The sequence below is a fragment of the Pelophylax lessonae genome (genome assembly GCF_965119305.1).
Source record: "Pelophylax lessonae genome assembly, chromosome: 10".
Lineage (NCBI taxonomy): Eukaryota > Metazoa > Chordata > Amphibia > Anura > Ranidae > Pelophylax > Pelophylax lessonae.
Window position 1 is genome coordinate 227,823,877 of NC_138777.1, and position 24,710 is coordinate 227,848,586.

Below are 24,710 nucleotides of genomic sequence, written 5' to 3' on the forward strand. Positions count from 1 at the left end.
TATAGTATATGATGAGGGGATTATATTGGGGTGTATAGTATATGATGAGGGGATTATATTGGGGTGTATAGTATATGATGAGGTATTTATTTCGGGGTGTATAGTATATGATGAGGGGATTATATTGGGGTGTATAGTATATGATGAGGGGATTATATTGGGGTGTATAGTATATGATGTGGTGATTATATTGGGGTGTATATAGGATATCAGGATATCTGATGAGGTGATTTCTGTGCTCAGCCCTGTGAGGTGAATTCTCAGCTGTAATACTCACAGTTGGCCAGTAGATGGCAGCGGTTTCCTCAGGCGGAGGTGATTTGTTTCTGGCCGCTCTCCGTAGTTGTAGTCTTGCTGTTCTTTGCCCGGTCGGAGCTGTCAGTGAGTTCGGTCGGTCGGTGTGCGGATTGTGTGTGGCCGGTGTCATGGCCTCTGGCGGCTCTATCCAGATCCCCCGGCGGCTGCCTCTTCTCCTGACCCATGACGGGGTGCTGCTGCCCGGCTCCAGCATGCGGGTGAGTGTGGACTCTCCCGGGAATATGGATCTGGTCCGGAGCCGCCTGCTGAGAGGAACTTCCCTGAAGAGCACCATTATCGGGGTAACCCCCAACACCCGGGACCCGGCCTCCGACACCGAGGAGCTCCCCGTCCTACACAGGTCAGTGTCACTTACTTCTGGGGCCCCTGACACGGTGCCCGCTCCTTCTGGTGCCCCTGACATGGTGCCTGCCCCACTCTGGTGCCCCTGACATGGTGCCTGCCCCACTCTGGTGCCCCCTGACATGGTGCCCGCCCCTTCTGGTGCCCGCCCCTTCTGGTGCCCCCTGACATGGTGCCCGCCCCTTTCTGGTGCCCCCCGACATGGTGCCCGCCCCTTTCTGGTGCCCCCTGACATGGTGCCCGCCCCTTCTGGGGCACCTGACATGGTGCCCGCCCCTTCTGGGGCACCTGACACAGTGCCCGCCCCACTCTGGTGCCCCTGACATGGTGCCCGCCCCTTCTGGTGCCCCCTGACATGGTGCCCACCCCTTCTGGTGCCCGTCCCTTCTGATGCCCCCTGACATGGTGCCCGTCCCTTCTGATGCCCCCTGACATGGTGCCCGCCCCTTCTGGTGCCTCCTGACACGGTGCCCGCCCCACTCTGGTGCCCCTGACACGGTGCCCGCCCCACTCTGGTGCCCCTGACACGGTGCCCGCCCCACTCTGGTGCCCCTGACACGGTGCCCACCCCACTCTGGTGCCCCTGTCACGGTGCCTGCCCCACTCTGGTGCCCCCTGACATGGTGCCCGCCCCTTCTGGTGCCCGTCCCTTCTGGTGCCCCCTGACATGGTGCCCGCCCCTTCTGGTGCCCCCTGACATGGTGCCCGCCCCTTCTGGTGCCCCCTGACATGGTGCCCGCCCCTTCTGGTGCCCCCCGACATGGTGCCCGCCCCTTCTGGTGCCCGTCCCTTCTGATGCCCCCTGACATGGTGCCCGTCCCTTCTGATGCCCCCTGACATGGTGCCCGCCCCTTCTGGTGCCCCCTGACACGGTGCCCGCCCCACTCTGGTGCCCCTGTCACGGTGCCCGCCCCACTCTGGTGCCCCTGACACGGTGCCCGCCCCACTCTGGTGCCCCTGTCACGGTGCCCACCCCACTCTGGTGCCCCTGTCACGGTGCCCACCCCACTCTGGTGCCCCTGTCACGGTGCCCGCCCCACTCTGGTGCCCGCCCCACTCTGGTGCCCCCGACATGGTGCCCGCCCCACTCTGGTGCCCCTGACATGGTGCCCACCCCCTCCGGGGCCCCTGACATGGTTTCCTCCCCCTCCGGGGGCCCCTGACCTGGCACCCCTGACATGGTGCCCGCTGCTCCACGGGACTCTGAGATGGTGCCCGTCCCATCTGGAGCCCCTGACATAGTACTTTATTTCTTTGGGGCTCCTGGTGACATGTCTGTTCTTCTGGGCCTCTGGCAATTTGCTTGCCAATTCTGGGGCCCCTAGTAAAGCACCTGTCCCTTCACGGGCCCCTGGCAGAGTGCACATCTCTTCAGGCCCCCCACCTTGACAAACCTGTTTCTTTTTCAGGACCCCATCATTCTCCCCAAAAAAGTGCCTCTCCCTCTAGGGGTCCCCAGCAAAGGGCCCATCCCCTCATGGAGCCGTGACAAAGCCCCCGTGTCCCCCCGAGTAGGGGGGAGGCTGGAACCCGGGCTGATTTTATTTCTGTTGGGGTTGTTTCGCTGACTTCCTGTCTGGTGGATGTGTTGTCAGCAGAACAGGAAGTTATGGGAAATCTCTCCTTAGAGAACATTTATTTGGCTTGATGCACACTGTAAGTCAGACACAGCCAGGCAGCTAGCAGCTTCAAAAAGAGACTAAAATGAACCCCCCCCCCGTCCCAATACTCTTTGAACCACTTCCATAGCGGGCCAATTCTCCACTCCTACATGTAAAAATCATCATTTTTTTGCTAAAAAATTACTCAGAACCCCCAAACATTAGATATGTTTTTTTTAGCAGACCCTAGGGAATAAAATGGCGATCATTGCAACTTTTAATGTTGCACAGTATTTGCGCAGCAATTTTTCTAACGCCTTTTTTATTGGAAAAAAAAAAACAGTTTCATGAATTAAAAAAAAAAAAAAAGTACTAAAGTTGGCCCAATTTTTTGTGTATAATGTGAAAGATGTTACGCCGAGTAAACAGATACCCAACATGTCCTTTCCTGAAATTGTGCGCACTCGTGGAATGGCGCCAAACTTTGATACTTAAAAATCTCCATAGCAACGCTTCAACAATTTTTACAGGTTACTAGTTTAGAGTTATAGAGGAGGTCCTGGGATAGAATTGTTGCTCTCGCTTTAATGTTTGCGGCGATACCTCACATGTGTGGATTGAGCGCAGTTTACATATGTGGGCGCGACTTGCGTATGCATTCACTTCTGCGTGCGAGCACGCTGTGACGGGGGCACTTTAAATTTTATTTATTTTTTTTGTTTATTTTACACTTTCCCTTTTAACCACTTAAGCCCCGGAGGATTTGGCTGCTAAAAGACCAGGTTTTTTTTTGCGATTTTTTTTTTTTTTTTTTTTTTTTTTTTTTTTTTTTTTTTTTTTTTTTACTGCGTGACTTTAACGGACAATTGCGCGGTCGTGTACCTAAACGAATTTGACGTCCTTTTTTCCCCACAGAGCTTTCTTTTGGTGGTATTTGATCACCTGTGCGATTTTTTGATCATGCGCTATAAACAAAAAAAGAGCGACAATTTTGCAAAAATAGCAATATTTTTCACATTTTTTTATATGAAATTCCCCAAAAAAAATGTAAAAATCAAAATTTTTTAACATTTTTGGCCAATTTGTTTTATGCTACATATGTTTGGTAAAAAAAATCGCAAAAAGCGATTGGTTTGCGCAAAAGTTATCGCGTTTACTAACAAAGGGAACGATTTTTGTCATTTTTGTTGTTTTTTTTTTTTAACGTGTAATGGCGGCGATCTGCGATTTTTTTTTTTTGTTGCGGTACTGCGACATTGCGGTGGACAGATCGGACCCTTGACTGACATTTTTGGCACTTTTGGGGGTACCAGTGACATTACTGCAGTAATCAGTGCTATACATATGCATTGTTACTGCAAAAATGACACTGGCAGGGAAGGGGTTAACTGTATTGGAGAGGGAGGGGTTAAGTGTGTCCTAGGGGCGTGCTTCTAACTTTGATGGGACATGGCTACTGGTGTATAAACTGAGATCAACGGTTCTACATAGTAGAACCGTTTGATTTTCATTTTTACACAGGGAAGAATGACAGGCGGCTTGTTTACATAAGCCGTCCGCCTTTCTCCCTTCACCGGAGCGATCGTGAGTGACCGGCGGACGATCGGGTCCGCCGGTCACATGCACTGACTTGTCAGGGAACAAGCCGGGGCGGGCGCGCGCCTCGGTGGGCGCGCGCCCGCCCGCAATTGGCTCACAAGTCAGTGACAGGCGAGTGACGTACCCCTACGTCACTCTGCCTGGCCGGGGCTGACCGCCGCAGTATATAGTCGTGCGGCGGTCGGCAACCTGTTAATTATTATTATTATTTTTTTTTCCCTTTTATTCCTATTACAAGGAATGTAAACATCCCTTGTCAGAGCCGGTTCACATAGGAGCGACCCGACTTGCCGGGGCAACCTGTGAAGTCGCGGTGCGCAACTCGCACCGTGACCTCGGAGCGGCATGCACGGACTTCATATCATTGAAGTCAATGCAGGTCGCTCCAGGTCGCCCCAAAGTAGTACAGGACCCTTTTTCTAAGTCGGAGCGACTTGTGTCGCTCCTATTAGAATGGGTCCTGTGCTAATCTATGGCAGGCAACCCACAGCGAATTGTCAGGCGACCAGGTCGCCTGACAAGTCGCCCCAGTGTGGACCGGCTCTAATAGGAATAGTGAATGACAGGTCCTCTTTATGGGAAGATCTGGGGTCAGTAAGTCCTCGCATCTCTCCTACAGGCTGGAAAGCCTGAGATAAAAAATAAAAAACATCTCGGCTATCCAGCTGAGATCACGGCAGTATTTACAACTGCAAGCCCAGGCGTGACATCATCACATCACACCTGGACCACTGGGTCCCCGTTCACACTGGGGCGACATGTGAGGCGACCTGGTCGCCTCACAGGTCGCCGTAGGTCGCCTTCCATGGGGAAGCTGCGGACCCGTTCTAATAGGAGCGACACAAGTCGCTCCGACTTAGAAAAAGGGTCCGGAGCTTCTTTGGGGCGACCTGGAGCGACCTCCATAGACTTCAATGTTATGAAGTCCGTGCCGGCCACTCCGAGGTCGCGGGGCGAGCAGCGCGCCGCAACCTCGTAGGTCGCCCCGGGAAGTAGCGTCGCTGCTATGTGAACGGGGCCTAAGAGTCATAGAGACTGCCGGAGACCATCTGGTCCTCGGTATTCTCTATGGCAGGGATTCCCAAACTACGGCCCTCCCAGCTGTTGCAGAACTACACCTCCCAAGAGGCATTGTAAAACTCTGACATTGACAGACATGACTAGGCATGATGGGAATTGTAGTTCCTGAACAACTGGAGGGCCGTAGTTTGGGAATCCCTGCTCTATGGTTTACTTCTGCCGCTGGTGGATTCCTTCTCCGGCTCACCGATCACACGTTGTAGAAGCACTGGAGGGCGGTAGGAGGGGGGGGGGGTGGTCCCCTCCCACCTCCTGTAAGAAAAATTAAGCGACTGAACAGCTGCTATGATTGTTCTTATGGTGCAAGGAATCGCCGGCTAAAAAAAATGATATCTGAATGATGCCGGTGTTTAGTCGGACCCATGAAAATTCCGGACCCTCGTCACTTCCGGTGAGGCTACGTCATAACCCAGCTGATGTGAGCCCCGGTGCGCATGCTCACAAGGCATTTTACAGGTCCAATGAAATTCTAAGACTTAGCGAACAGCTGACTGAGAGGAGGAGGGGCTGAGGTGGGACGCACACACCGCTGCGGGAAAATGTTAGAACAACGCCGCGTCATCGAGCAAGGAACATGTTGCAGAGCTGACGTAGAGGAGGCGGGAAGGAAGTGAATACCCATACTAAATAGTAATGATAAAAAAAATAATAAGAAATACTAAACATTTTGTATCATTACTATTTAGTATGGGTATTCACTTCCTTCCCGCCTCCTCTACGTCAGCTCTGCAACATGTTCCTTGCTCGATGACGCGGCGTTGTCCTAACATTATCCCGCAGCGGTGTGTGCGTCCCACCTCAGCCCCTCCTCCTCTCAGTCAGCTGTTCGTAAGTCTTAGAATTTCATCGGACCTGTAAAATGCCTTGTGAGCATGCGCACCGGGGCTCGCATCAGCTGGTGGTGACGGAGCGTCCCCGGAAGTGACGAGGGTCCGGAATTTTCATGGGTCCGACTAGATTTTAGAACACCGGCAGCTGCACCCTTCTTCAGATATCCCCACTTAAAGCCCAGAATGTCATTTGACGTCCAGCGGTATGGAAGTGGTTAATGACACAGCTACTCTAAGGAGATTCTCCCTCACTTCCTGTGCCGGTGACACGACACCCAGACATCATTGAAAAGTGGAAGCAGCTTTCCCCTGGATAGATGTTCCCAATATATATATTTTTTTTTTAATTACTTTTTTAAACCAAAAAATACCATTGATTTCCCCCCCCCCCCCCCCCAACCACACACCTCCCGCTTTATCTGCCTTCCTCAGCCTTTGTACTGTTGTTACATAACATGTGGAGGTGAGAGGGAGACGTCCCCTGTGCACTCTGTATACAGGTCATAGGAGGAGCCATCCTTATTGTAGATGAGATAAAGCAGTAGTCAACCCAAAAGCAAACATTTTATTATATTGCAGATCACCAAATCTTAGATGTGGTGGCTGCATTCATTTTCTTTTTTAGATTTTTTTTTCCCCCCCCCTGTATGGGGGCGGGGCTTTTGAAATGACCATAGAGACCTGTGTTCCTATATAGAAGGATCACAAGAGCTCTGTGATCATCCAAGTCAGATGTGTTTACAACAGCCGACCGTTCTTCTCTCTCGGTGGGGAACGATCACGGGTGTCAGGCGGCAATCGGAGCCGCCTGCCCCGTGCATCGAAGTCCCCGCTGCCAAGTGGGGGCGGGAGCGCCACCGCCAGCGGCGAGCGCTCGCCCCTAGCTGCAGGCGCGTGACCGACGTATACCTACGTCGGTTCGCGCAGAAGGAGCTGTTTGCGGTCCGGAAGCAGTTAAGTGCTGCATAAGTGCGTGTTCACATTGGTGCGATGGGGGAACCCTGCAAATCCACAACATGTTTCCGAATCGCACCTGACTCCCGGGCAGTTCACACTGCCATATGCAAACTGCTGGGGGTGTCAATACAAAGTTAATGACACCCCCAGATCAGTTCACATATCGCAGTGCAAACAGTCAATTCGGACATGAATCGGATCGCATAGCTTTGAACACCCATGCGTTCTGATTCTGGTGCGGACCAAAAAAAGAGTGCGACTTTGGTCCGAATGCAATGCAAATTCAGCCATATAATCTATATGGCTGAATTCGCATGGCAGACATTGCATGTGATTTGCAGAGCAGTGCGCTCCGAATCACATGCAATGTCTGACATCACTATAGTGTGAAGCGGCACTAAGAGTCACAATTCTGTTGTTTTTTTTTTTTAATTCTGCCTAGGAGACTGTAGCTCCAGAATAATATTGAGCAAATATTTACTGCTGCACATGGGCACAGAGTAGGCTGCAATGATGGGCAATGGCAAGGCTATATTTGGGCACATAAAAGGCTGAAATGATGGGCAATGGCGAGGCTGCATATGGGCACAGATCAGGCTGCTGTGATGGGCAATGGTGAGGCTGCAGATGGGTACAGATCAAGCTGCTGTGATGGGCAATGGTGAGGCTGCAGATGGGCACAGATCAGGCTGCTGTGATGGGCAATGGTGAGGCTGCAGATGGGCACAGATCAGGCTGCTGTGATGGGCAATGGTGAGGCTGCAGATGGGTACAGATCAGGCTGCTGTGATGGGCAATGGTGAGGCTGCAGATGGGTACAGATCAGGCTGCAATGGTGAGGCTGCAGATGGGTACAGATCAGGCTGCAATGGTGAGGCTGCAGATGGGTACAGATCAGGCTGCTGTGATGGGCAATACCGAGGCTGCACGTGGACACAGATCTGGCTGCATATGGGAACAGATTAGGCTGCAATGATGGGCAATGGCAAGGCTATATTTGGGCACATAAAAGGCTGAAATGATGGGCAATGGTGAGGCTGCATATGGGCACAGATCAGGCTGCAGTGGTGGGTATGCATATGGGCACAGATCTGGCTGCATATGAGCAATGGTGAGACTGCATATGGGCACAGATCAGACTGCAATAAAGGGCAATGCCGAGGCTGCATATGGGCACAGATCTGGCTGCATATAGGAACAGATTAGGCTGCAATGATGGGCAATGGCAAGGCTATATTTGGGCACATAAAAGGCTGAAATGATGGGCAATGGTGAGGCTGCATATGGGCACAGATCAGGCTGCAATGGTGAGGATGGGCACTGGTGAGGATGGGCACTGACCCTTATTTTGCTACAAAGTTCTTTAAAATGTAAGTTTTTTTTTTTCCTGAAACTTCCTCAAAAAATTAAGGTGCGTGTTATACGCGGTTAAATACGGTACTTACCAGCACAATCAAACTCCTCAAAATAAACAATCATTATAAAAATGAATTAAATAGATCAAGAATGAATTGAGAATAAATTAAAATAAAATTGCAATGATAAAATTAGAACCTTGATTAAATGCAATTTTTAATTTAATTAACAGAACAATAGTTTAATCAAGGTTCTAATTTTGTCATTCCAAATTCATTCTAACATATACTCAAATCATTCTTCATTTATTTGTAATTCATTTTTGTCATTTGCTTTGTATCTTGTTTATTTTGATTTATTTTAATTTATGTGTCCTCACGCTATAATCCTGTCATTCAACATGGACCAATCGTTTCAATTATATCTTTTTTTTTTTTTTTTTTTTTTTTTTTTATATATGAATTGAACATAGAATAGAATTTTAAAGTGTCCCTGAAGGCAAAACTTTATTTCACTTCGTTCATTGATGGACACAGCTCCTGATTCTTCTTAACCATTGGCTTATACTGCCCCCTACAGGAGTAGGACACTAAGCAGGAAAAAGCTTAACTTCGCCGATGGGCATTCCCAGGGGGTATACACCCACTCTCAGCTATAGGCACTCAATTTTTTATTCCTGCCTAGTCAGGAGTAAGGACCTAGTTCCTTGCTGGAATCTCTGGTCCTGGTCATTTTATTTTCCTTTTAAATGGATTTTTTCCTATCTTTGTTGTTTTGTTCCTGTAAGAATCTACTATACTAGCAACTGCCGGACTGGGCGACAAACTAGATGATCTAGATCCAGAGGTCTAGATTATCCTCAGTCTATCCTCAGCTCGGCGCTAGGTCGGCCGCGACATAGCCCCACTGCATGGGGGCTGGCCTGCGAGTTAGAAGTCTCACGATGGCGCATTTGACCTGGCCTCCGCCTGAGTCGTAGCGTTCCTCCTGGCCGACAGTTACCCACATCCCGGTGGAGTGGTGGTCTGTCAGGAGTGGTGCCCATCCTGTTCCTGGCATGGTAAGTAGCTGTTCCACCCCCCCTCTACCCCTGGAGGGTTTTTGGGGTGGACATGGGCCCCTCCCTGGGACGGTGGGACCCCCGAGTTAACCTCGCTGTGGGTCTTTAGCCCACCCCTCCCTGCGTGAGGTTATGAGCTGGCTTTTGCCACATGCTCTTAAGGGGGGGCCTGTTTGGAGTTGCTGCTAACCATATTTTTCCTGGTGCACAACGGGAGGTTGAGCAGGGTTCCCCTGCTACCCTGGGGGTTGTGGACTAGGGCAGGGATGTTTTTGGGCTGAGGGAGCGGATGGTTTGGCATCTGCGGGTCCGGCCCTAAATTTAGGCCTTGGCTTTGCGGCCTACTGGTCGTGAGCTATGTGGGGTGGCCATAGTGAGGGTGGCTGAAGCCACTACCCTCCGTTTTGGCATCCGCCTTCCCCTCTGCTAACCCTGGGTGGTCAGCTCCGATAAGGCCCGCGCCCAGGCGGCAGGGCATCCAAAAAAATTTAGGTTGCAGCCGAGTCATCCTTCATTGGGGGGGCCCGAATGGGCCTGGTTGGGATGAGTGCACTTGCTCCTGGGCCCAAAAATGTCTAGATGTGAACGGAGCCTCACGTTTATTTAAAAAATATTTCAAAATATATCTCTTGTGTTTCCTGGCAGGATCGGAACAGCGGCAATAGCCGTGCAAGTTGTTGGCAGTAACTGGCCCAAACCGCACTACACCCTATTGGTCACCGGCCTGTGCCGATTTCAGATCACAGAGATTGTGAAAACCCGACCCTATCCAGTCGCTGATGTGGAGCAACTCGATCGCTTGGAGGAGTTGAGGACTAAAGAGGAGTTTAAAGAAGCCTTAGGGGATCTGTCGGAACAGTTCTACAAATATTCTGTTCAGGTAGGTCATCACTGCACACATGGCATATTTAGGAACACCGGAACTCCTATCTTTTGTTTATGGTGCTTCTCAAGAGTATTTTCTACACTACAGGCAGTCTGCTTTAGGCCCCTTTCACAAGGGCGAACCAATCTGCCTGTCAGTTTTTCAGGCGAACCTGATTGGATGCTCCATGCATCCCTATGGGGCAGCGGATGTCAGACACCCGCTGCTATCCGATCCGATCCTGTCCGTGAAATCCGGACGGATAGAAACCCTATTTTCCATCCGTCTGGAGGATCCGATCGGATGAAAACGGACAAGCGGTCCGTTCTCATCCGATCTCCCCATAGAGAAGAGCGGGGATCTGACCGTTCCATCTCTGCACACAGAGCGGAGACGGAGCTGTCATCCGCCTGCTCAGCAGGGATCGCAGATCGATCTCCCGCTGAGCAGAACCGACTCCGTCGGGCGGTGCGCCTGTGTGAAAGGGGCCTTTGTTAACTATTTCACTGGCTCTGCCATGTGTGTGAGGGTCTGAACTCTTGTTCCTTATGGTATGGAGATGAGGAGAGGGTGAGGAGTGTTCTGTAGTCCAACAAAAAAATAACTGGGTGGGGCTGACAACACTGCTTGGAATTTCTGTGCAGCATAGACAGTGTTGTCCACTTGAACAGGAAGTCAGGAGCTTGCTGGGTTTTGAGAAGTGTGCATGTGCTACAGTGATGTACTGGATACATTTTTTTTTTTTTCTCTGTATAACCGGTTGCTGACCGCCGCACGACTACATACGGCGGCGGTCAGCCCCGGCCAGGCAAAGTGACGTGTATATACGTCACTAGCCTGTCACTTCCTTCTGAGCCAATAGCGGGCGAGCGCGCGCCCGCCCCGGCTCGTTCCCTGGGAAGTCAGTGCGTGTGACCGACGGACCCGATGTCCGCCGGCCACTCGCGATCGTCCTCCGTGAAGGGAGAAAGGCAGGCGGCTGATGTAAACAAGCCGCCTGTCATTCTCCCCTGTGTAAAAATGGAGATCAGACGGTTCTACTATGTAGGACCGTTGATCACTGTTCCTACACTAGTAGCCATGTCCAATCACAGTAAAAAGCACGCCCCTAGGGACACACTTAACCCCTCCTTCCCCAATAAAGTTAACCCCTTCCTTGCCAGTGTCATTTTGCAGTAACAGTGCATATGTATAGTCACTGGTAACCCCAAAAGTGTCAAAAATGTCAGTCAAGGGTCCGATCTGTCCGCCGCAATGTCGCAGTACCGCAAAAAAAATTGCAGATCGCCGCCATTGCGCGTTAAAAAAAAAAAAAACACCAAAAATGACAGAAATCTTTCCCTTAGTTAGTAAACGCAATAACTTTTGCGCAAACCAATCAAAATACGCTTTTTGCGATTTTTTTTTTTTTTTTTTTTTTTTTTTTTTTTACCAAACATATGTAGCAGAAAACAGATTGGCCAAAAATGTTAAAAAAAATTGTTGATTTTTACATTTTTTTGGGGGAATTTCATATAAAAAAATGTGAAAAATATTATTTTTGCAAAATTTACTCTCTTTTTGTTTATAGCACAAAAAGTAAAAATCGCACAGGTAATCAAATACCACCAAAAGAAAGCTCTGTTTGTGGGGAAAAAAAGGACGTCAAATTCGTTTAGGTACAGCGTCGCACGGCCGCGCAATTGTCCGTTAAAATCACGCAGTAAAAAATCGCAAAAAAAACCCTGGTCAGGATGGGGGTAAAATCTTCTGTGGGGCTTAAGTGGATAATCTGATTTTGTTGATGTTTTACAGGTTAGAATAAACCTCTTTTTGCAAAGCTTCTCTCCTGTTTTCTTATAGCAGTTGAACACACTTGGTAACAAGTTAACTCAAGTTATCAGTTTAATGCAAGATAACGTAGATAATACATAAAAACTGTTATTGGGAGATAAAAGGTCTCTGTACCTGTATTGTCCCCCTAATGGGAGTGGGATGTTTAGGTACTTCGATTCTTCAGCGGTTTGTTTAACCACTTCAGCTCCGGAAGGATTTGCCCCCTTAATGACCAGGCCATTTTTTGCGATTCGGCGCTGCGTTACTTTAACGAAAAATTGCGTGGTCGTGCGACGCTGTACCCAAATAAAATTGATGTCCTTTTTTTTCCACAAATAGAGCTTTCTTTTGGTGGTATTCGATCACCTCTGCGGTTTTTAGATTTTGCACTATGAACAAAAACATTTTTGAAAAAAACACCATATTTTTTACTTGCTATAAAACATTCCCAATAAAAATAATTTAAAATCAAATTTTTTAATCCGTTTAGGCCAATTCGTATTCTGCTACATATTTTTGGTAAAGAAAATCCCAAAAAGCGTATTTTAATTGGTTTGCGCAAAGGTTATAGAGTTTAAAAACTGGGATCGATTTTTGGACTTTTTTATTTATTTATTTTTTAGTTAGTAATGGCGGCGATCTGCGATTTTTAGCGGCACTGCGACATTGCGGCGGACAGATCCGACCCCTAAATTACATTTTTGACACTTTTTGGGGACCAGTGACACCAATACAGTAATCAGTGCTAAATAATATGCACTGTTACTGTATAAATGACACTGGCAGGGAAGGGGTTAACACTGGAGGTGATCAAAGGGGTTAATGTATGCCTGTTGGTGCTTACTCACTGTGGGGGGGAATCTGTGACAGGCACACAGATCGGGGTTGTAGCTTAGCTGAAACTCCTGATCTCTCCCTGCCTGTGTGACAGAAGACTCGCCTGCTTTGTTTAAAAAAGCTGGGGGGGTCTTCTGTCAGTTTCTCTGACGAATGAAGGAGGCCGGCGGCGATCGTCACTGCTCCTCCCACGGTCCACCTCTCGCTGTGTCTAATCACAGCGGGAGCGCGGCCTCCGGCGGAGCGCGCGCGCACAAAGTCACGTAGATCTATGTGATATTGCGTAGCCGAGCCACCCTGCCGCAGTATATCTGCGGTGGGCGGTCGGCAAGTGGTTAAAGAGGTGACAGCATACATTATACTGGGGTTGGGGGGTGTGATGGTATGACAGGTGGGGAGATGCATATGCAGGATCTGTGTGTGTTAGAGTGGGTGTTAATGTTTATCGGTAGCTTAAAAAGAGAAGAAAGTGTGTGTGTGTGTGGAGGATCGGAACTGCTCTGTGCAAAACCATTATGCACAGCAGGTAAGTATAATATGTTTGTTTTTCAAAAAAATAAATAAAATCAAGGTTTACAATCACTTTTACCTTGAGGATAATGGAGTCCATTAGTTAGGGAAGAAATAGTTTCTTGCTGTTGCTGCGTATTCAGGATTCTTTGTCTGCCGGTATTTTTATAGTGGAACTATTTTTAGTCTGCAGGATTCTCTTTGCTATCTAGCTAATGTGTGAGCCTGTTATAATTCTCTTTTTTTTTTTTTTCTTTTTTTTATTAAGCTGGTGGACATGTTGGATAATTCAGTGCCGGCAGTTGCCAAACTAAAGAAACTATTAGATAATCTTCCTAGGGAGCTTTTACCCGACATCCTGATCTCAATCATCCGGACAACCAATGATGAAAAGCTGCAGGTGAGGACCAAAAAAAAAAAAAAAATGGTTAACTGTAAATGATTGTATGGAAAAATGTTCAGATTGGTGGTATACTTCAAATCTGAACTGCAGGCACACATGCAGTGCATCCGGAAAGTATTCACAGGGCTTCGCTTTTTCCACATTTTGTTATGTTACAGCCTTTTTTCCATCCATCGATGCACTGACAGGGGTCCTGGAATCCTTGGTGTCCCAGGTGGAGGTGGCTTTTGGATGAAGGACTGGCAAAAAGAGCCCCCCCTGCCTTCCCCTGCCTCATCTGTCTCATCAGATCCTGAATCTGATTCGGCCGCAGTGGACGTGGGTCTGCGACCACACGCCCTGAATCTTCAGATAGTAAGGAGGATTCCTCCACTTCTGCAACCGCGTACGAAAAGGCGCTGGTGGACGCACTGATTGTAGCTGTGCATGAGACCTTAATGATGGAGGACGAAGCTGAAGCTGCGGCGGAGGCGCTTGTTCCCTTTGGCATTTACAAGCCATTTAGAGCGGAAAAGGTGTTCGCTTCCCCTCCTATTTTGACAGAATTTTCACTAAATAGTGGGGATGACCTAAGCTTCCCTTTTTGTTCCGGAAGCGATTTTGCTTAGCGATACCCCTATGAGGAGTCCCTTCTTAAGAAGTGGACTGTTCCACCAGTGGTGGACCCTCTGGTTTCCAGATTGAACAAAGCAACAATGATTCTGGTCGAAGAGTCCCCGGCTTTTAAGGACCCGGCTGACAGGAAGGCGGCGGCTGTGGCTCGCAATATGTATACCCTGGCTGGTTCAGCACTGAGGCCGATATTCACCATTGCCCTGGTGTTACAGATTCTGATCGAATGGGCTAGGCTTTTGCGCCATGACCTTGAGGGGGAGTAGCTCTCTGTTTCGGCAGTGGTCCTTCGGCGTGTCTTTTGGCTCAAATGCTGGTCTGCGGACCAGACTTCTAAAAAGGCCTTGACTGATCTTCCCTTGCAAGGGGATTGCCCTTTTGGGGCTACCCTGTATGACATCATTAAAGGTCTCACAGGGGGAAAGAGTAATTTATTCCGCAGGCTACTAAGGGCAAGGACCCTCGTCGTAGATGTGGGCCCTCCTTCTCGGTTCATAAGAAGTTTTTCTTTCGTCCCTCGGGGTCGACTGACAAGGGATCGGAGCGCTTTGTGACCTCCTCTGGAGGATCCGAGCGAACTTGGTCTGGCAAGTCAAGAGCAGGCTTCTCCAGACCCACGGACCTGAACCTTCAGCATGAAGGTGCGCCCTTACCCGTATCTGGGCTGGGGGGATGTCTTCGCTGGTTCCAGGACCAGTGGACTCCCTGGTACAAGCCAGGTGGATCCACAAGGTCATTTGGTCCGGCTACAAGATCGAGTGTTGTTCTTACCCTCCGGTAAGGTTCTTCTTTCCAACATGCGACTGTCCCTGGTCCGCTTACAGGCTCTTTTAAGGACGGTGCAATACCTTTTACTTTAAAGGGTGATGGTCCCAGTTTTGACTTCGGAATGTTTTCAGGGGTTTTTACTCAAACCTGTTTACAGTCCCCAGGAAGGAAGTCAATTCTGGACCTCAAGGTGCGGACCTGCTTTGTGCGGGTGCAGAAGTTCAGAATGGGGTCCGTTTGTATGGTGGTGGCTTCCCTGCATCAGGGGGATTTTTCTTGCCTTCATCGACATCAAGGACGCTTACTTTCACATTCTGATATGTGTCGGTCTCCAGTGCTTCCTCGGCTTTGCTCTGGGAGAGGCGCATTATCAGTTTGTGGTGTTACCCTTTGGTCTCGCTTCTGCTCCTCGGGTCTTCACGAAAATGTTGGCCCCGGTGCTAGCACTGTTACGCCAATAGAGGATCGCAGTACTGTGCTATTTGGACGACCTCCTTTTGCGAGCGGAGAAAAACCTGGAACTTGGAAATCACTGTATGAGCTTGAGGGTGTTTGGCTTTATTCTGAATTTTTAAGTCTGCCCTGGTTCCGTCTACAAAGCTGGACTATCTGGGTCTGACTCTGGACTCGGCCTTAGCCAGAGTATTTCTTCCTCTGGACAAACTCCAGAAAACACAGGCTGTAATTCGTCTCCTGCTGTCCAGCAAATGGTAATCCCTCTGGACTTGCATGCAGGTGCTGGGCCTGATGGTGTCCACCTTTTGATTTGATTTGAGGTGGTTCCGTTTGCACGGTTTCATACCAAGTCCCTGCAGGGCAGATTCTGGCCAAACGGGACAAGAATCCGCAGTCTCTGAACAATCCGGTCCAGTTGAGCCGGGGAGCGAAAGGCTCCCTGATATGGTGGCTTTGTACTTCGGCCTTAGAAAATCCTTCCTCCCCTTGTATTGGAGAGTGGTCACCATGGATGCCTGCCTGTCCAGCTGGGGAGGCGTCCTCTGCAAAATTTCTGCTCAGGGGTCTGAACACTGGAAGAGTCCAGACTACCGATCAATGTCTTGGTACTCCGAGTGATCAGACTGTGCCTGGAACATTGGACGGATCGTCTTCATTTAATCAGACAATGCCATGGCCGTGGCTTATGTCAATCACCAGGAGGCACAAAAAGTGTCCTGGCGTCTCTGAAGGTAGCTGGCATTCTAAGGTGGGCAGAATGGTTTGTTCCAGCCCTCTCTGCCGTACACATTCCCGGGGTGGAAAACTGGCTGGCGGATTACCTCAGTCAGGAGGCATTTGACCAAGGGGAGTGGTCCCTTCATCCACAGGTGTTTCATCAGTTGTGTCTCCGGTGGGGCAAACCCGAGTAGGTGTATCTGTTGGCATCCCGGCTCAACAGAAAGGTACAGAGGTTTGTGGCTCGGTCACGGGATCCTCTGGCAGATGCCATGGATGCGCTGGTGGCCCCGTGAGGTCAGTATCGTCTGATTTACGCCTTCCCTCCTCTCAAGCTTCTGCCAAGACTTCTACGCAAATTGAGGCAGAATGGAATTCCGGCCATCTTAGTGGCCTCGCCGAGCTTGGTTCCCCCCGATCTGGTGAGGCTGGTCACCTACCTTCTTTGAAAGCTTCCTCTCAGGGAGGATCTGCTGTCCCAAGGACCAATCTTCCATCCTGCTTTACAGTTGCTGGCTTTGATGGCTTAGCTGTTGAACGCCAGGTACTGATGGATTGAGGTTTGTCTTAGTCGGTTTTTCCAATGCTGTTAAAAGCTAGGAAATCTACTACTAGAAAGATCTACCATTGTACGTGGAAGAAGTACATTGCGTGGTGGGAGTCTCTTGGGGTTCATCCTTGCTCCTTTTTTTGGTGGCTCGGATCTGGACCTTCCTTCAATGGGGGGTTGAGCAGAAACTGGCCTTGAGTACTATCAAGGCTCAGCAGTCTTCTTTCAACGTCCCTTTGCCAAATACTCCTTGGTGCGTACTTTTATTCAGGGAGTTAGACACTTGACACCTCCAGTGCAGTCTCTGATGCCGCCTCAGGGCCTCAATTTGGTGCTCTCAGTCCACCAGAAGCCTCCTTTTGAGAATCTTCGGGAGATTCCCCTGCTTACACTGTCCCAGAAGGTGGCCTTGTTGGTGGCTTTCACCTCTGCGCGTAGGGTGTCGGAATTGGCAGCATTACCCTGTCCACCTTACTTGGTGGCTCACAGTGATAAGATGGTTCTTCGCCCCTGTCTGTCGATCCTTCCTCCATTTAAATGAAAAAAAAAAATAAATAAATGTATCGGTTTTAAGTACAGTTAGGCATTTGGTTTAAACATGTATGCATATATCTGTCATAATGTGGTAATATACAGTATATAGTTGTACTTGGGCATATGCATTTTTTCTTATGGCTTAGCTGACAACCGTATTCTTTCCCTGTGTTTGGTTTTATAAGAGAAATTTAACAACTCATTTCCCTTTTGGTCAGATTCTTGATGCTGTTGGGTTAGAGGAGCGATTTAAGGTGACCATCCCACTCTTATTGAGACAGATTGAAGGGCTGAAACTGCTCAACAAAACCAGAAACCCAAAAATGGATGAAGATAAAAGGGTATGTAACTATGGCTTTTATATTCTCTCTGGAGGGTTTTATTCTTTCCCTTGGGTCACTTTACAGTCACCTTAATGCAAATAAAAGTTGTAAAAATGTCACCCTGTAAAGAAAAGGGTTAATACTTACCTGATTCATCGTGCCATAGAGAACTCTTCTGAATCAGATAGTTCCGGTTGTGTTGAAGGCCTTCCCATCCCAGCACTCTGTGATTCCTTCCTCTGGTCCCTCCCTATGTCACTACTGACTCACAATAGGGGGTGTCTCAGACCGCTGCAAAGAGACTGCATTTTTAAAGACGATAGGGATTGTTTGGGGGATGCTGGAGCTGTTTTAGACACTTAAGCCCCTTTCACACATACGGTCCGATCAGATCCGCCTGTCAGTTTTTCAGGCGGACCTGATCGGATGTCCCATGCATCCCTATGGGGCAGCGGATGTCAACAGAGACATCTCCGCTGCCACCCGCTGCCATCCGATCTGGTCCTGTCCGTCAAATCTGGACGGATAGAAACCCTATTTTCCATCTGTCTGGCAGATCTAATTGGATGAGAACGGACAGGCGGACCGTTCTCATCCGATCTCCCCATAGAGGACAGCGGGGATCTGACAACTCCATCTCCGCACACAGAGCGGAGACGGAGCTGTCAACCGCCTGCTCAGCAGGAAAAGGCGGATCGATCCCCCGTTGAGCAGAACGGAGTCCGTTGGTGGAACGGACAGGTGTGAAAGGACCCTAAAGCTGGCCATACATGAATCATAATTTTGCCAGTTGAGTAGGAACCGACTGAACTTCGATCCATGTATGGCCACTGTGGTTGAACAGATTTCAAGCTACCGATCGACTTCTGTTCAACCGCCCTGTCAGTAAATTTTTGCTTGATCAGTGCCATAGGCAACCTGTGTATTCTGATGGCGGGGAAGCCTCCCTGCTGTCAGAATACAATGACACAGCGGGGGGGTTTCCCGGGGTTCCCCCATCCTTTTCAAATGTGTGGATGGGGGGGGATCAGGTCAGTTTTTTTTGTTCATCCTGCTGGTTGCACAGAAAATAATTAAGCTGACCCATGTTTGAGCGGCTTGAAGTGGTTGTAAACCTCAGACATGAAATATAAACAAAGCATATCCCTCTTTAGTGTGTACTTGTCTCAATCCAAAGTATTAAGTGTCACTTCTGTCTGCTGCCTCCTTCCTCTGCTATCTGCATGTGTCACTACGGACAAGTTTTCCTGACACCAAGAGATAAAAAGGTGACAGGCAGGGACCTCCTGCTGACTGACAGCCTCAGCTCTGTTCCTGTGTGAAGGGGGGTATGTCCCTTCCCTCCAATCAGCTCTCAGATCTCTCCTCACTGATGTATCTTCAGCTCTCCAACCCCTGCTTTTCAGAGATTCTGTGTAAATTCTACACTTTAAATTTGATGTAGGGGGAAGATGGCTATGGATAAACAGGTACAACTTATGTAGGGGGATTTATTTAATCTCTGTGTATAACCTGAGACCAATCACTTCACTGGGTATATATATATATATATATATATATATATATATATATATATATATGAGGGTTTACAACCACTTAGACCTCTTGCTGATCGTATAACTTACATATACTGGCCTACCCTGCTGTATCTTGTACCGCTTATCTGAATAAAGGAACTTTTCTTCATTGGATTGTGTGGTGGTGTGCGACCATTTTTCTTCTTTTATGCTTCTCCTTGAGGAGAGCCGAGGTTCAGCACCCATCTTGAATCATGGACTTTGACTAGCCTGAGCAGTGTTGTCTTTGTTCATTGATAAAGTCTGAGTTGCCTCCATGTTCTCTAGGTGGTAGCCATTCGCCCTCTGAAGAAACTCGGCGGGATCTCGGGTAAAGGCTTTTCCCTGGAAAATGCTGATGATGATGACGACGATTCAGATGACATCATAATGTTGGAAAAAAAGGTGAAGTCTTGTAACATGCCGGAACAAGCGCTGAAGGTCTGCATGAAGGAAATGAAAAGGTAGGACATTAAGGGGACATTCCGTGTGGAACACCACACCTCTAACTACAGTGTTTCATGTTTTTTGTGTTTTATCTTGTTCCCCCAGGCTGAAGAAGATGCCACAGTCCATGCCTGAGTATGCCCTAACCAGGAACTACCTTGAATTGATGTCTGAGCTGCCCTGGAGCAAAAGCACTAGAGGTAGGTTCTGAAAAAGCATGCTGGGAGACACAGATTTAAGTTACTCTTTTCTGCCAAAGCATTGTTTAATATAAACAATTTACTTTTTTTTTTAATATACTGTTTAAACCTTGTTTTTATCCTTTTTGTATCTATGTGCTGCTGATCTCCTTCAGCCTATTTCTGACACTTCCTCTCTACAAACTTGCGCTCTAATGTTGGCTGCATATAATTTTTCTGGACCAGCTTCTTGATAGCGACAACAGTGGTCCATGCCTGTGCAGTGTGTGTTTGCTTGGCCGCTTGTAGTCTCCAGCAGGGGCACATGTGACAGGGTAACATCGCAGGAATTTAATTAAGAAACAACAGGAAGTACCAGAACAAATACCTTCATAGCAGGATGACCAGAGATTTTTTTTTTTACTGACAATTTTTATTCGTTTTTCAACAATAAACAAGAAGGGTACAAGACAATCAGATTGGCACAATAAGAGCCCATTCAGACTAGCGCGACTTGTCAGGCGACTTGTCAGCCTGACAAGTCGCGGTATGTCGCGGTCCATTGAGTAGTACAGGACCCGTTCTAATAGGAGCGACACAAGTCGCTCCGACTTAGAAAAAGGGTCCTGTACTACTTTGGGGCGACCTGAGAGCGACTTGCATAGACTTCCATTATGTGAAGTCTCTGCAAGTCGTGCCAACGTCGCGGTGCACGCGACTTCACAGGTCGCCCCCCCCAAAGTCGGATCGCCTAAGTGTGAACCGGCTCTAAGCGCCACTAGGGATTCTTTTGACGAACAGTTCCGATTACGATTAAAACGTTTTGAAATTATTGTAACATGTTAAAAGCTAATATGATATTTTGGTTGTTGGGATTTAGATCTACCAAGACATCAAGGTTGTTGAAATCCTGGAGTTCCTCTATTAATACAGATCTACTTTAACTTGCCTACTACCCCATGAAAATTTACTGCGGAGCGGCAGCTCCTTTGTGCAGAATTACGTACAGATACGTGAGTCTGCACTTCCGGATTGGACAAAGCGGGAGCCAATGCCTATGTAAACAAGGCAGATTCCTGTTCTGTTAGGCCCCTTTCACACGGGCGGTGTGCCCAACGGAGTTCGTTCTGCTCAGCAGGGATTGATCTGCCAATCCCTGCTGAGCAAGTGGATGACAACTCCGTTTCCGCTCTGTGTGCAGAGACTTTGCTGTCAGATCCCCGCTCTCCTCCTATGGGGAGATCGGATGAGAATAGACCGCCTGTCCGTTCTCATCCGATCCTCCAGACCAGGGATTCCCAAACTACGGCCCTGCAGCTGTTGCAGAACTACACATCCCATGAGGCATTGTAAAACTCTGACATTCACAGACATGACTTGGCATGATGGGAATTGTAGTTCCTGAACAACTGGAGGGCCGTAGTTTGGGAATCCCTGCTCCAGACGGATGGATCAGATAGCAGCGGAGGTCAGCGGAGATGTCTCCGCTGACATCCGCCACTCCATAGGGCTGCATGGAGCATCCGATCCGGTCCGCCTGAAAACTGACTATCGGATAGGAAGCCCGTGTGAAAGGGGCCTTAGTAAGGGAGGTAGAGATTTTGTGTTTCTGCTAAGCAGGAACATGGATCTCTGCCTTCTCAAAGCAAAAACACATCCCCCACAGTTAATAACTCCCTAGGGTAACATTTAACACCTTTGATCGCCCCTGGTGTTAACTCCTTCCCTGCCAGTGTCATTAGTACAGTGACAGTGCATATTGTTAGCACTGATCACTGTATTGGTGTCACTGGTTCCCCAAAAAAGTGTCCGATTTTGTCCGCTGCAATGTCAAAGTACCGCTATAAGTCGCTGATCGCCACCATTACTAGTAAAAAAAAAAATTTAATTAAAAAAACTTCCGTAAAACTATCCCATAGTTGTAGACTCTTTGCGCAAAACAATCAATATAAGCTTATTGGGATTTTTTTTTACCAAAAATATGTAGCAGAATACAAATTGGCCTAAATTGATGAGATTTTTTCATTTTTTTTTGTTGGATACGTTTTATAGCAGAAAGTTAAAGAAATATTGTTATTTATTTTTTTTCCCCAAAATGTCGTTCTTTTTTTGTTTATAGTGCAAAAAATAAAAACCACAGAGGTGATCAGATACCATCAAAAGAAAGCTCAGTTTTGTGGGGAAAAAAAGGACATCATTTGTATTTGGGTGCAGCGTCGCACAACCGCGCAATGGTCAGTTAAAATAACACAGTGCCGTATCACAAAAAATGGCCTGGTCATGAAGGAGGGTAAACCTTCTGGAACTCAAGTGGTTAACAGCTGCAGGTTTAATTTCTGGCCAGTCTTAGCTGCGTGCGACCTGTGCAGCCACACACGATTCCATGAGATAGATTTTCATCTCTTTTCAATTACAAATATGTTTTTATCATTTGTTAAGAACTCCAGAACTATAATGAAATGTAATAAACAGAGCACCACAAATGTCCCAACAACAAATAAAAGATACTTTTCAAGCATTGCTAGCCAAGCGTAAGATGCCCCCAAAAAAAGGAACGCAGCACATATCAACTTATTAATATACAAGGTTTATTAAACGCAATGATGTGAAGTAAAATTAAGTTTTTTTTTTTCATATTGAGTAATAATGAAAAATGCCAGCATACAGGATTTTTTTTTTTTTTTCCTAATTCAAATCATTTTTTATTATTAACCTCTTTCAGACCACGCACTGTAGCTTGTGCCCCGGTTCACACTTGTGCGAGTGCCGGGTTCGCATGTAATGTCGGAGCGCACTGCTCCTTCATTACATGCGATCGGCTGTGCGGTGCGAGTTTAGCCATACAGTTTGTATGGATAAATTTACACCGCAGCCGCAGCAAACACGCACAGGGACCCTTTTTGGAAGCCGCATCAGGATCGGATCGCACAGCGGTTCACACTTGTGCAATCCGATCCTGTGCGAACTGCAAGATCGCACTGCGATATGCGATCAAACTGGGGGTGTCGTTAAGATTACATTGACACCCCCAGCGTATCGCATATGGCAGTGTGAACTGCCGGGGGTGCGTGTGCGATGCGTGAACAGGATGCGGATTCGCAGCCTTCCCGCATCGCATAAGTGTGACCCGGACCTTACTGCTACAGTGCCGGCCGGCTGCGCAGAATCACATGTTTATATATGTGATTCTGCTTTTCCGGGTAGAAGGTAGTCACAGCACAAGCTGATCAGCGGGTACCGGCCAATGGATGACCGTCAGCACCCACGGATTGGTGAGGAGGAAGACGGGATAGAGCTCTGTCAATGTAAACAATACAGAGCTCTGTTCTGTCAGTCATGTGCTTTGCAGGGAATCAAAAAGCAGCACATCCCCACTGACACAACAGAGCTCTGTATTGTTTAGATTGACAGAGCTCTATTCTGTCTTCTGTATCTGTATTAGTAAAAGCAACTCACAGTACACACATAAACACTGGTTAGGCACACATTTAACCCTTTGATTGCCCTACATGTTTACGCCTTTCCAGCCAGTGTCATTAGTACAGTAACTGTGTATATTTTTAGCACTAATCACTGTATTAGTTTCACTGGTTCCCGAAAAGGGTCAGTGACAGGCTGCTAGCCATACTATCGCAGTTCCGCTATAAGTCGCTGATCGCCACCATTATTAGCATAAAAAAAATTAAAAATCCAGTATACCGGTTTGTAGACGCTAAAACTTTCATGCAAACCAATCAACATACGCTTATTGGTATTTTTTTTTTTTTACCAGAAATATGTTGCAGAATACATATTGCCTATATTTAGGAAGAAATTAGATTTATTTTTTAATTTTTATTAGATATATTTTATAGCAGAATTTAAAAAAATATATATATTTTTTTTCAACATTTTTGGGTTGTTTTTATTTATAGCACAAAAAAATAAAAAAACTTAGTGGTGATCAAATACCACCAAAGAAAAGCTCTATTAGTAGGAAAAAAAATATTTAAATTTTATTTGTGTACAGTGTTGCATGATCGCGTAATTGTCAAAGTAGCGCAGTGCCAAAAAGCAAAAAATGACCTGGTCATGAAGGGGGGTAAATGGCCTAAACACATTTCTATATACTGTGTGTATATGTGTGTATATGTATGCTCGGCTGCGTCCAGTCACGTGTGAGTGCATGTGGTTTCTGCGGTGCGCGCGTGCAGCCCAAACCGCAACAGCGGGCCGTGGGAGGAGCAGCGCCGATTGCCCCTGCCCTCCCGCGATCGTCCGGGAAACCGAGAGAAGCCCTGCCTGCTTATGTAAACAAAGCAGGCAGATCTTCTGTCAGACAGGCAGGGAGAGATCAGCGGTTTCAGCTAAGCTACAACCCAGATCTCTCTGTGCCTGTCACAGAGCCCGCCCCCCCCCCCCCCCCCCACACACACACACGCGCACACACACACACACACACACACACACACACACAGTCAGTAAGCATACAGGCATACATTTAACCCCTTTGATCACCCCCAGTATTAACCCCTTCCCTGCCAGTGTAATTTATACAGGAACAGTGCATATTATTTAGCACTGATTACTGTATTAGTGTCACTGGTCCCCAAAAAGTGTCAAAAATGTCAGGGGTCCGGTCTGTCCGCCGCAATGTTGCAGTCCCCGCTAAAATTCACAGATCGCCGCCATTACTAATAAAAAAAAAAAATTGTTCAAAAGTCTATACCTTTAGTTTGTAAACGTTATAACTTTTGTGCAAACCAATTAAAATACGCTTTTTGGGATTTTTTTTTTTACCAGAAATATGTAGCAGAATACAAATTGGCCTAAAATGATAAAAAAATACATTTTTTAAAAATGTTTTATTGGGAATGTTTCATAGCGGAATATAAAAAATATGGCTTTTTTTTTTCCCCCCAAATTGTCGCTCTTTTTTTGTTTATAGCGCAAAATCTAACAACCGCAGAGGTGATCAAATACCACCAAAAGAAAGCTCTATTTGTGGGGAAAAAA

The 24,710-nt window shown here is 47.7% G+C and overlaps 1 protein-coding gene across 1 annotated transcript in view; it reads left to right on the plus strand.

The window, feature by feature from the left end:
* Window positions 1-425: 425 nt before the first annotated feature.
* Window positions 426-24,710, plus strand: part of LONP2 (lon peptidase 2, peroxisomal) — a gene marked incomplete at its 5' end in the record, with an annotated part of 171,883 nt that continues 147,598 nt past the window's right edge. Inside the window, 6 exons of the mRNA XM_082270039.1 lie at window positions 426-658; window positions 9,789-10,023; window positions 13,439-13,570; window positions 17,429-17,551; window positions 19,378-19,553; window positions 19,642-19,736. Of these exons, the coding sequence (XP_082126165.1) occupies window positions 426-658; window positions 9,789-10,023; window positions 13,439-13,570; window positions 17,429-17,551; window positions 19,378-19,553; window positions 19,642-19,736 (994 nt within the window). The remainder of the gene's footprint in view (window positions 659-9,788; window positions 10,024-13,438; window positions 13,571-17,428; window positions 17,552-19,377; window positions 19,554-19,641; window positions 19,737-24,710) is intronic.